General features: G+C 36.1%; 1 protein-coding gene across 2 annotated transcripts; it reads left to right on the forward strand.

The window, feature by feature from the left end:
- Positions 1–8,426: 8,426 nt before the first annotated feature.
- LOC130746249 (cyclic nucleotide-gated ion channel 1-like) lies at positions 8,427–13,113 on the forward strand. 2 transcript variants are annotated; one of them, XM_057598810.1, is made up of 8 exons: positions 8,427–8,582; positions 8,973–9,459; positions 9,842–10,054; positions 10,156–10,460; positions 10,686–10,797; positions 11,236–11,472; positions 11,577–11,974; positions 12,660–13,113. In XM_057598810.1, exons 1-8 carry the CDS (start codon positions 8,554–8,556, stop codon positions 12,955–12,957), a joined length of 2,079 nt encoding a protein of 692 aa, XP_057454793.1. In that variant the 5' UTR covers positions 8,427–8,553; the 3' UTR covers positions 12,958–13,113. The 2 variants fall into 2 exon arrangements, with proteins under 2 accessions (XP_057454793.1, XP_057454795.1); XM_057598812.1 differs by lacking the exon at positions 8,427–8,582 and having other exon boundaries at positions 9,329–9,459; positions 9,566–10,054.
- Positions 13,114–13,671: the final 558 nt, after the last annotated feature.

Raw genomic sequence — 13,671 nt, forward strand, 5'->3', positions numbered from 1 at the left:
GTTCCGGAGACATCCCACAATAAATTTATGGAGGTATTTACTAAACTTCTTCCTAATTTTAATACATTTTTTTCAGCATTATATATATATATATATATTTGAAATTTTAAAGTTGTTGAAACTTAAGTATGAAATGTGTTACCATCTTACATTGAACTTGTAAAATTGTTTCAAATTAATTATATTGAGAATTATTTTAATGATGATCTTGATTAACTGTGGACATCAAAACCATCGTATTCAGTTTTATTATTGGAAATCATCCTTGACTAGCTATTCGAATGTGTTTTAGCTAAAATTAAGTTTGATTGAATGTAGGTAAGCAAGACAGTTTTTGACAAAAAAATGCCTCTAGAAGAATCTTTTTTTACTTTAAAAGATTTAGTTGGGCTTAACTCTCTTGTCAAGGCATTTGGATTTGGTAATGAAAATGATCTCATGCTTATTATCAAAGATTCTATGAAGTCCTCCCATGCAGCTACTGCCCGCCCAAAAGTACGAGCTAACAAGGACTTTTCAAGACTTCCAATTGCAGAAATAATACAGCTTCTAAGAGGTGACTCTAGAAGAAGTAAAACTCAATCAAGTGAACTCTTTTGGGAAGCTATATGGCCTCGTTTACTTGCTAGAGGTTGGCGTTCTGAGCAATTTGGTATGAATAATATGTATGCACTTTCTCATGGTCCTTTACATTTCATTGTCCCTGGAGTTGAAAAGGTTTCAAGGAAACTAGTGAAGGGGACTCATTATTTTGATTCTATTAGTGATGTCCTTGGTCAAGTTGCTTTAAAACCTCATCTGATTGAGCAAAATATCGTTGGAGAAAAAAACTTGGGCTGGGAATATTCCCCTGACCACCTGAGTCATTGTCATCTTCAGCCACAAACCCTTGATGCAAGTTCAAGTGTAATGAGGTTCAACATTATGGACACAAGTATGCGTGGTGAGAAAGTGGCAGAATTAAAGAGTTTACCAATCGGAGTCAAGAAAGATTCAACTTTTGGAAGTTGTTCTTTGTTAGTTTTCAACAAAGAAGTTGTTCCTGTTGCTTATTCTTTTGGTCCTAAGGATGAACTCCAGCTAAAGATTAAGATGGATCTTAACTTAACTGACACTCCAGAAGTACAAGCTAATGAACCTTCTAAGGCTAAGAAGCAATCAGTTGGCACAGGAATGAAATTAGACGACCATCGTGTAGATGAAATCCCCACACTTAACATGGACATCAACAGGAAAAGAACAAGACCCTCACAATCAACAATTAAAGAACAAGACTCTCAAAGTCATTGTCATCTTCAGCCACAAACCCTAGATGCAAGTTCAAGTGTAATGAGGTTTAACATTGTGGACACAAGTATGCGCGGTGAGAAAGTGGCAGAATTAAAGAGTTTACCAAATGGAGTCAAGAAAGATTCATCTTTTGGAAGTTTTTCTTTGTCGGTTTTCAACAAAGAAGTTGTTCCTGTTGCTTATTCTTTTGGTACTAAGGATGAACTCCAGCTAAAGATTAAGATGGGCATTAACTTAACTGACACACCAGAAGTTGAAGCTAATGAACCTTCTAAGGATAAGACACAATCAATTGACACAGGAATGAAATCAGAAGACCATCGTGTAGATGAAATCTTCGCACTTAACATGGACATCAGCAGGAAAAGAACAAGACACTCACAATCAACAATTAAAATCCTGGAAGATTTGGCCTATGAAATGTCAAAGGCAAAAACCAAGCGAAAGGGCATCCGTTATCTCCAAGACAAGTTGGGAATCAAGACCTTCTCGACACACATAACCTAAAAGGCTTGTGGGACTTGATGTGATGATGAGGTATGTAAGACCCTCTTTTTATTATTATTATTATTATTATTATTATTATTATTATTATTTTGAAAATAATAATATGAAGTGAAATGTTGACTTGTTTGATCTTGCTTGATTATGTGATTATGTGGGGTGATGAAATAAATATTGGATTGTGGTTTTTGGCGAAAGGAAAAATAATTCCCTTAATTTTTTCGTATATATTGATGCATTCATATTTTTCTTAGGGAAAATACATATTTGGAAAATATTAATGAATGAAAATATTTTAACCAATGAAAATGTGTATCTAGAGTTACTTTTGTAAGTATGGAGAGATAAAATATCTTTGAATTATTTTGAGCTTTATTGATTTAAAATAGGGGTTTTCCTTATTTAAATAGAGAGAGAAAATACAAAATTTGTTTTTGTATACATAATTTAAATAGAGAGATAAAAGTGGATTTTAGGAATTAAGTTTTGAATTTTTAGGATTTATTATGAGGTGTTAGTTTTAAATTCAAATTCTGAGCAGATAAGTTTGTTTTTTGAAAATCAGAGATAAATGTGGAAAATTAGAAGTGTGATAAATTTTAATTTTAGTATAAATTTGATGATTATAGGAATTATCTAAAATAATTATTTGTAGGAGAATTATCTTTTATGGATTATTTTGAATTGAAAAAAATATATCGCTTGTTTTTATTATTTTGGCTGAAAATTTCAGAAATAATAATTTGAAAATTTTGTCTTTTAAACTTTTACGAAGATAATTGAATGAAATATTTAATTTTTTGAAAAAATTAAAATTGACCTATAGATAATATAAGTTAGTTTGAAAAATGAGTTGTTTCTTCCTTCTAACTTAGTTTTTGAATAATATGCACATGTTAAAAATGATTTCATCTCATAAGCTTGAATTTAAGTCTAGAAGCCTATGATGAAAGGGAAGATTCAGAATTCCTTATCTTTCTTTTTGAATTTTGTCATCTAATGAGTGGGAGATCAGCTTTTGTTCAAAGATGAAGATAAGAGGAAAAAATTGAAAAACCTTCCTCGTTTAGAGGCTTGGTCGAATTTTTCAAGAGGGAATGAGTTGGGTGATGTTTTCCTATAAATAGGACCTCGCTTGTGAAGTTTCACTCAAAATTTCACACTCTAAAGCTCTCTCTCTGGCCACTTTCTCTCTCCATCTTTTTGTTGGAGTTTTTGTCATTCCCTCCTTTGCTCAAGCATCACGGGTGATGTCCAATCCCTTTTCTTCATTACTTCATGGTTGGGCAATCTTCACTTCTCCTTACTACTCTTTTGGGAAACGTTTTTGAGGAAAGTTTATGAAACTCATGTTTCTTACCTTTGCTGAAAATTTAACAGGGAAATTCATGTTTATTCTCTTGCTAAAGCTTTTGAAAGAAAATCCCCCATTTTCCTTTCTTTATGGCTGCGGGATTCATGCTCTTGTGGGGATGTTGGAAAATGTTTCTGAAACTTATATTCTTTCCTTTATGGCCTTGGGTTTCCTAAGGGCTTTTGGGTTTGTTTTCTTACGTTTTAGAACTCGTATTAATTAATGCTTGCTTTGTTGTACAAGGTTGTTCGAATTTATGCACTACTATCTTCGAAAGTAAGGTCACTCCGTCCTAGAGTGTCTCGAGTTTTGCATGCTTTATAATAAATTGCATGTGTTTGAGATGAATGTGTTCTTGATTGTTTATTCGATGAGGTTGTGAATTGTGATATGTTTTTGCTTAATTAATGCTTGTTGAACTCTTCAGGATCATTTCCTATTTATTGTTTATTTTGTTGAGATTATGACATGAATAACATGATTATTTCTTGCTGAAAATCTAGTTCAAATTGCCTATTTGTTGTCATCTTGAATTGGATACTAAATTTGGAATTTTTGAAAAAGGACTAACAAGTCTCGTCCCTTGAGGTTGTTGTGCATGGCATAATGAATTGTTAAAGTTGAAATTGAAATGACAATGTGATGACTATTTGTCCTATGCGGTTGTCCCACCTTGCAGAGGTGTTTTGAATTACAAGTGGCGATTGATAGTGTTTGTCCCGTCTTGTGAGACGTTTTCATCGATCCATTGTTGGTAATAGCATGTAGCTTGCACTTTAAGTTACTAACCCTATATTTGTTGATGCAACAAGATGTTGAATATGAGTATGCTTAAATTGTAAGTATTTCTATTCGTTATTGTTATTTGTCCTTGAGTTAACCCTTTCTTACTTGCTACTTGTTGTTTGGGCGCTTAACGTCATTAGGAGAGAAAGATGAATCACCAACTAACCTATCATTTGTACGTGTTGTTGTCTATGCAGACGGTACCAGAAGTGAATAAACGTAGAATCGACGAGAAGCTTGAGGTGACAAAAGAAGAGCTCTTATTTCTTCTTCAACGCAATGACTTCAAAGCAACTCTAGTTTATTTTTCTGTTATCTAGTACTCTTTGAAATTATCGTTTCTTTTAGTTTTGTTGAAGCACATGGGTGCAAGATATTATTTTGAATTGCCGGAGTCCATGGAGATGGTACCGGAAGTGAATGAGCGTAGAATCGACGAGAAGCTTGTGGTGACAAAGGAAGAGCTCTTATTTCTTCTTTGCCACAATGACTCGTAGCAACTCTAGTCTATCTTTCTGTTATCTAGTACTCTATGAAATTATCGTTTCTTTAAGTTTTGTTGAAGCACATGGGTGCAAAATATTATTTTGAATTGAAAATTATATTTATATATGGGATATTTTAGTTATTGCTTTGCTTTTGAACTTGAGTTTTGAAAATTGTTTTTAAAAGCGAGGCGTCCGAATATCTTGTTGTTCTTGTAATTGGGATTCTCGGGTTCTTCCGGCTAGGAAAGTCTTGGTACTTAAGCACATCATTCGGGAAAGCACCTCACTTTCCTAAGATTTTTTCAAATGAACTGTCACTTGTGAAAATAGAATGTTTTAAAAATTAAGTTTTTGCAAATCGATCCCTAACTTTTGAAGAGCTACTAACGTGACCCTGACCTGAAATTGGGGCGTTAGAAGGTAAATTTGATGTTGAGATAATTTTTATTTGAAATTCAAAAACATATTTTAATTTACTTCATAAAGATAAATTGTAATGCGGTGATCATTTTGTTAAATTAGTCAAAAATACAATTTTAAATAAGGGGCAAATAAGAAAATTTACCCTTCTTCTTTGTTTTGAAAAACTAAACATAAACACAATAAAATTCCCTTCATCCTATAAATACATTCTTATTTATATCTTAGTTTTAATTTATGTTTTGAGCATTCAAATACTTTTGATCAATTAAATTATATTTCTTTTTTATTTAATTGTTCATATTTCAAGGTTTTATAAGATATTATCTAGTTTTTTGAAGTATAAGATATTATTTAGTTATCAATAAAACATGGCACAAATGATAGGTAGGTAAAACCATAAATCTCTTTATAATATATTAAAGTTAAGCTTTAGTGGCCAAGAATTGGTGGCGTTTGCGGTCTAGACCTGAGTCATTGTTGGGGAGGGTTTTCAAAGCTGTCTATTACCCAACCGACTCTATTCATGGTGCTAAGAAAGAATACCGTCCTAGTTATGCTTGGTCTAGTATTCTCCGTCTGGTGACATTTTCAGCAAAGGCGGTATGTGGAAGGTGGGTAATGGTAGGACCATCAACACTTGGGTGGATAAATGGGTTACAAGTGACGCCCCCATGGTTTATAGTGAGGAGTTGGCTCAACAATTTGGGGTAGTTCACGTTTCTGATTTGATGGTGCCGGGAAGTTTGGTGTGGAACAAGCCGTTAATTGAGTTTGTTTGTTGCCCCCTACTGCGCATGATATAATGGCGATGCCACTCCCCATTGTGGACCAGAATGATGTTTTCTACTGGCCTTGGACCCTTGATGGCCACTACACTACCAAGTCTGGCTATGTTTTTCTGCAACAGGTAGCTGATAGAGGCCAAGGAGCTTCTTCACGAGCGCCTTCCCTCCCTAGCTCGTGCTGGAAGAAGTTGTGGAAAGCTCCCACACTCCCTCGATTCTGCGAGACAACTTGGCGAGCTTGCATGGGAATTTTGCCGGTGCGTGCTGTTCTTCATGCGCATGGATTGGCGGTGGACCCAACTTGTCCGCGGTGTCCAGCGGCGGAAGAAACGGTGGAGCATGCTCTTATTTTCTGCCCCATAGCGCAACCGGTCTAGTTCGCTAGTCCCTTGGGTATCCGCTTGCAGCAGGTTAGACCTTTCCATGAGGTGCTTCTTGAGTTTTTGCAGCAGATGGAAGACGACGCTCTTGGCTCTTTCATGGCAATCCTTTACGCGTTGTGGCTAGCTAAGAATGAGCTGATCTTCCAAGAAGCAACCACCACTGTAGAGCAGATTTTGAAGCGCGCAAGCTCCTTCCATCCTCCCCACGAGCTACAGCCGCGGTGGTGCACGGGACGCGACGTTGGCCGGAGTTTTGGACCCGTCCAGCCGCTGGAACTTTCAAGGTGAATTTTGATGCTACTTTCCGGAGTGGAGGTGAGACTGGTTTTGGGCTGATTGCACGCAACTGTCGTGGTGAAGTCCTTGCAGCCGCATGTTCTTTCCTAGGCCGGGCAATCTCCTCTTCGGTGGCGGAAGCTCAAGCCTTGAGATGGTCGATGTTTATGGCGAAGGATCTTGGTTTCCGCCGGGTTGTCTTTGAGACTGAGTGCAAGGTGGTTTTTGATGCATGGAACTGTACTGGAGGTTACTCTATTTTAGATTCTATTTTAGTGGATTGTCGTTTTTTACTTCTGAACTTTGATGTCTTTGATTTACTTTTTGTCCACCGAACGGGTAACCGTGTGGCCGACGCTTTAGCTTCGTTGTCTTTCTCTTTTGGGGATTTTGTTTGGATTGAGGAGGTTCCTCAACAATTATTTGGCTTGGTCCAAGATGATGTAACGGCCTCTAGGCCTTCTGTTTCTTCTTAATTGAATGAATGTTGATTTCAAAAAAAAGTTAAGCCATAAACTACAACGTTTCCATTTCAATCTTTTCTTCCACATATTCAAAAAAAAAGCTCATTTTCTTCCACATAGGAAAATGAATTGTTGACACCTCTCCATCTTCACCCCTTGAGAGAGGTAGGAAGAGAAGCTAGATAATTGAGAGATATAATGTGTGATTTGATAGAAAATGAGAAAATAAATAGAAAGAATAAATAAGTGGAAATGAGATAAATAAATAAAAAAGTGAAATGTGAACAAATATCATTATTGCTTCCACATATAATCTGACAAGTACACACTCTCATTTTACTCTTCTCTCATTCCGATTGACTCATCTGAACTACTCCACTATTACTCTTTTAGGTAATTTTTCGTCCTAACGCCATCTATCCCAATCCGACGTTCCAATCAAATTCGAAAACCACTGACACTTTGCTCCAAACAACAACTTGACCACGACACTTCAACACAAAACACAGTGTCGACCACAACATCAACTCCCTCTACCTCTAACAACATTGTTGCTAAGCCTCCCATCCCCAAGCACTGCACTTCTATGTTGTTTTGTCAATGTCTTTTATTTCATTGATTATTCATGGTAAAGGAAGTAAAATTAAACGACTAACATTCTACTTTAAAGATCAACTATATGTTAAGCTATGTTTGGTAGGGGACAGAGATGCTGGACGCTTGGACCTACCCTAGTCACTAAATTTTTTGTAAGGCAATTTTCGTTTTCGTCCTTGTCTCCACAGGGAAATTTCCCAATATCAATGCCTCAAAGAGGAAAATTCTACCGAAATCTTCATATGCAATTGGAAATTGTCATCCTTAACTTGCATTGTCTGTATTTCAAGCCTAACAAGCTCTTGCATAAAAGAATCTTAGATTCATGTGTCTATTACTAACAAACATAAACTTTTAGAATAATTAATTTATGGCAAAGGTGAAAAAAGTGGGGCATGAAGGAGGAGGAGTTGAGATGGAGGTGAGGGATGGACACATAGGAATTGAAAACTTTCAAAACATTTCACATTGGTCCCTAAGTCAAATCAACCTAGTTCGCATAGTACATACACTAAACACGTTAATGGCCATAGAAACATGTTGGAGAAGAAGATTGACATTAAGACCAATGTGACTGACATTTAAAAAATCAAAGACTAATTTAATTACCTATTTGAATGAATAGTATGAGAATTAATGACCGACCTTATATTTTTCATGTTTCGAAGTTAACCATTTAGTCTTCTTTTTACAAAATCAATAAACTATTTATAAGCACGATTGAATCAATAAAATATTTAGTTAACTTTCCAAATCTATTAGATAAATAATGTTATTTTAACATCCCATTTTCACCTCTACTTTAACATCACATTTACCTAAGTATACCAGTCATTTTCTTTTGTTTGTACTGATCACTCTTATTTGCCAGACAGAATTATACTAATACAGTAATACCTCTTTCTACATTCGTATGGATTATAGTACTATTTGTCGTTTGCTAAGCTGACTTAGAGTCTTCTCTCACATTTTCTACCCAAACAAAGCTGTATCCTTTATGTCTTCCATCACTCTCAAAGTTGCTTTGCTTGAACAGTACTGGCCATAAAAATAAAAATAAAAAATCTTTCTTCTTGATTAAGATAAATTGCATGTAACATTTTTTAGTTTTGAACTCTTCTGCTCTCTCTGTTTGGTTCCTGGGTAAGGAAAATAAAGGACTAAGGTATTTTCTCACTGGATGTGGTAGTAGCTTAATTAATCATGTCTTCAAAGGGACAGAAATTTGTGAGGTTTGTTATCTCAATCCTGATTTTTCTCAGTAATTCATTTCCTTTTGTACCAGAAAAAAATTGTTCAATTCCTTTTACTAAATTTTTATTGATTTTTTGTTTAATATGTGACAAATTGGCACCAAACAAAGAAATTCATAATTCAAATATGATCATGTTACTAAGAATGCCAAAATAGTTGAACTGATGATAAACTATGTGTAGTTTTCAAAGTTAATTGTCAATTATGGGTTGAGAACAAGATTACTAGCTTCTCTAATTGACTAACTGTGGTTCAAACTAACTTCACTTTTGTTGTCAATGATGGAAACTATAGATGCTAAATTGCTAATATATACTAATATACCTGATTCTTATTTAAAAATGCTTAACTGAGTTTACTATGTCCAGGTTTGAAGATTGGAGGTCAGAGTCATCTCTAAGTATTGAGCAGAAAGATTCTACTAGTGATGGATTTCTTAAAAGAAAAGTTAAATCAAGTCCAGTAAATGATGGTTCAACAGAAAAACTGGCTTCTAGGTGCAAGGTGCTTGATCCACAAGGTTCACTACTTCAGAAATGGAACAAAATTTTTGTAATAACCTGTGTGATGGCAATCTCTGTGGACCCTTTGTTCTTTTACATCCCTGTGATTGATGACAAGAGGAAGTGCCTTGATTTGGATGGAGCACTGAAGATTACTGCTGGTGTTTTTCGCACGTTCTTTGATCTTTTCTACATTCTTCGCATCATCTTTCAGTTTCGAACCGGGTTCATTGCCCCTTCTTCACGTGTATTTGGAAGGGGTGAGCTGGTTGATGATCCTCGAGCCATAGTGATGAGATACTTGAGTTCTCACTTCATCATTGACATTCTATCAATTATTCCACTTCCTCAGGTATCTTAATCTCCTCTTTTACTCATTCTCAAGTCAGAAATGCATTTTTATATACCATCAAAAGTCAATTGAGTGTTAAATTACTCTTTAACCATATTTTACACAGAGGCATTAGGATGAATTCGGATCCTCTTCTGGACTGCAGCCTTTGCAGCAACAAAATGACTAAGTGTTTGAAAGTGTTGACAAATTTAACTTTTTTTAATCAATCTCAACCATTTAATGCCCAGGAAAATTGGAGAGCATTACACTCCTTTTGGTATTTTTCCCATCATGAATACCATGTAGTCAAAATGAAGGAAACTTCTATTACAATTTCTAGTTCAATTTGATGTGGAAGACATGCTTTTATGTTGTTTTAACACTTATAATGTGTTCTTAGATGGTCATTTTAGCTCTTATTCCAATCCCAAAATGCTCAGCTCCATATCTGGAAAAGGATTTGTTGAAGTATACAGTAATAGCTCAGTATATACCAAGACTTTTGAGGATCTATCCACTGTTCAAAGAAGTAACAAGCACTTCTGGCATATTGACTGAGACAGCCTGGGCTGGAGCTGCTTATAATCTTTTTCTCTATATGCTGGGAAGTCATGTAAGCTGATTTTCTTATATATTCAAAGAACCTCATCTTGTTCCTAGTTATCATGCTAAGTCATGGCAAACAAGCCAAGTATATATAATGTGACATACCAGGTTGTTGGAGCTTTCTGGTATCTGTTTTCAGTGGAATCAGAGGTGCGGTGCTGGCGCCGGCTCTTGAAGAATACTACATACTCTCATGATTCCTACCTGAGCTGTGGACAAGGCAATCCCATTGTTCTATCGCTTCTCAATAGCTCTACTTCTTGCCCTTACATTGATCCTGATGACATTGAAGACCCAACAGTTTACAATTTTGGGATATTTATAGAAGCTCTAAAGTCTCGCGTGGTGGAGTCGACTGCTGACTTTCATCAGAAGTTCTTCTACTGCTTTTGGTGGGGTTTGAGAAATGTAAGGTAGGTGAATGATCTTCTCTTTTCTTGAATCCATATGTAAGGTTCAAATTCTAGTCCTTTGGCACTTCTATATTCTTGTGTTCTTAATTTTGTTCGGAATGTACCTGTAGACTTATCATTAGTTAGTGTTCGTAACATCTTATCAAGGAAAGCTCAAACAGCAATCTATTTAATGATGGAGGCTAGAAGCTTTTCAAAAGTCAGAATTTTTGTTGCTTTTTGCAGCTCTGTTGGGCAAAACCTCAAGACAAGTACTTATGTTGGAGAGATATTCTTTGCTATCTTCATTGCCACCTTTGGATTGGTGCTATTTGCACTACTTATTGGAAACATGCAGGTAAATCTTGGCCAGGACTATGAGATGAGATCATAGACATAACTAGGATCTTGCATATATGTGTCACTAATCACACTTACCTAGTCATAGATATAGAGCCTGTTTGGTTGCAGACCAAAGAACACTTATTGGAGCTTATCCAGCGCTTATTTTAGTCGATAAAATCCAATAAATGCTTTTTAGTCTGTGTCAAATGGGTCTATAGTAAAATTCATGAGTCCTTAGGCAAGTTAATGGTGTTTGTGTTGGAGTAGGTACTAAGCATTCAAAGGAACAGGTTTTAAACCTTAAATAGGCAAACTACACTAACATCAAATCACTGATACCATGCCTTCCATTGGAAACCAAATTTTCATCAATTGTGAGTGTTAAAACAGCCAACTATCTGACACCCCTCTTGTTTATTGAATGCATGGGTTGTGTTGATCATTGTCACAGAAATTTCTACAATCTACAACTGTTAGAGTTGAAGAGATGAGAATCAAAAGGCGGGACGCAGAACAGTGGATGTGCCACCGTATGCTACCTGACTTCTTGAAGGAAAGAATTAGAAGGTATGAACAATACAAATGGCAAGAAAATAGAGGTGTTGAAGAGGAGACGTTAATTCGCAACCTCCCCAAAGATCTTAGAAGGGACATCAGGCGTCATCTTTGCTTAGATTTACTTAAAAAAGTGGGTATCATACTTAACGATCTCCTAATTTGGTTGGTTTTTCTTGGTCCTCCAACCTATGCTCAAGTATGTATAATGAACATTTTATGCTCTTGTTGTTTTAGGTGCCAATGTTTGAGAACATGGATAACCAATTGTTGGATGCAATGTGTGATAGACTAAAGCCAGTCCTTTACACAGAGAAAAGTTCCATAGTTCGTGAAGGAGATCCAGTTGATGAAATGCTCTTCATTATGCGTGGAAAAATTGCTACTGCCACAACAAATGGTGGAAGAACTGGTTTCTTCAACTCCTCTGTACTAAAGGCCGGTGACTTCTGTGGAGAAGAGCTTCTAACATGGGCCTTGGATCCAAACACCTCCTCAAACCTACCCATTTCAACTAGAACAGTGGAAACTATTTCAGAAGTTGAAGCCTTTGCTCTCATGCCTGATGACTTGAAGTTTGTTACTTCCCAATTTCGACGCCTTATAAACAGCAACCAACTCCAGCACACTTTCAGGCAAGGCTTCATACTTTCACCTTTGGTAATGCATAACTAGAATTTTGTGGAAAAAGTGTCAACACTGTAGGAAACAAGGTGCATATTAGATCATCTAAAACATTGACCTTACATTCTAAGAGTAGTAAGCTTAGATCATCCAATCAAATTCATTATAACAATGCCAGATTGGTAGACAATCAACAATCATGTTTTTATTTTTGAAAAAAATCATGTTGAGAAGTCTCACGTTAACTAGAGATATGACCAAATAATTTGTTGTATAGGGTAGAGCAATCCTCACCCAAGAGCTAGTGTTGGAGTATAGTTAGTAGGTCTAACCTGAAATTTAAGATGGTTTTAGAGTCTATCTTAAATCCAACAAAATTTCACGCTTCATATGTCCAACCTGAGAGAGTGTGCTAAGAGATCTCACATTATCTAGAGATATGGCCTAATAAATCCTTATGTAAGGTACAACAATCCTCACCCCAGCTAACTTTTGGAGTAGGATAAGGTCAAACCCCAAATTTAAGACTTGTCAAACACAAATGAGCAAGAATAGCCTGTTAGGCATATCCAATTAGACCTATGAGAAAATATGAGACTATGGTAAAGATCTTATAATAAATCATATCTTAAAATGAAAAAAGAAGAAAGAAAATGTGCTTGACAACCTCATTGAATGAGCACAATGTTTGAGCAGGTTCTACTCCTTACAATGGAGGACATGGGCTGCCTGTTTCATACAAGCAGCTTGGCGTAGATGCAGGAAAAAGAAGACTGAGAGGTTATTACGTGAAGCAGAAGAAAGGCTAGATGGTTTTGAGAGTGAGGCAGGGTCCTCACCAAGCTTTGTATCCACCGTATTTGCATCAAGGTTTGTATCGAATGTGCGGCCCATGCGAAGTGGCAAACGCATGCGCAACAAAATGCCACAGACACAGAGACTACTACCCTTGCTGCCTCAGAAGCCATCTGATTTCACTGCACAAAAAGACTAGGGGTGTTGTAGACTGTAATTTTGATTGCAAGTTTAATTTGTTTTATTGGCACAACGAAGAAACTTATCACATGTGGGGCTCAAGAGCAATATATATGTTCGTTGAAAAATTGTGTAATGTGAATTAGAGTACAATGGTATTATTGGATTGCAGAAATTGGTGTGTGCAATCGAAGATGGAAGAGACAGTTTGATGAGAAAGAGAACTATCGTGAAGCGTATAAATAAGGAATAATATAGAAAAGCTTAGGGCCTTGAGAGGCCACATACAAGTAACCTCATTTTTAAAACACTTCATTTCCACTTCTTTTTGTTTCTATCTCTCTCCTCTTAATATCTATCACATCTTATACTTTCTCTCTCTTACTTTTCCTTTTCTTCCTATCTCTCTCATCATTCCACCTCAAAAGAGAGGTGTGTAAGTAACATTACTCTACTCAAATTCCTTAATATAAGAATCAATGTTTGGGGTAGGACAATAGTATTCTTGTGTTAGGCTATCTGGAAGTATGACTCTGTGTAATTTGTATTTTGTAATTTACTTTTTGTACTCCTGTAGGTTCTAGTCTTTCTTTGACTAGCTCCCCTCCTTTGTATTCGGGTTAGCACCCCTTGTGCTAGTGGTCAAAAAAAAAAAAGAATCAATGATCCCCCACCCTTGTTGTATTACTGAAAGACTCTCAAATGGATTCACAAGTACTTATCCCTTTGAATC

Source organism: Lotus japonicus, chromosome 3 (genome assembly GCF_012489685.1).
Source record: "Lotus japonicus ecotype B-129 chromosome 3, LjGifu_v1.2".
NCBI classification, from domain to species: domain Eukaryota; kingdom Viridiplantae; phylum Streptophyta; class Magnoliopsida; order Fabales; family Fabaceae; genus Lotus; species Lotus japonicus.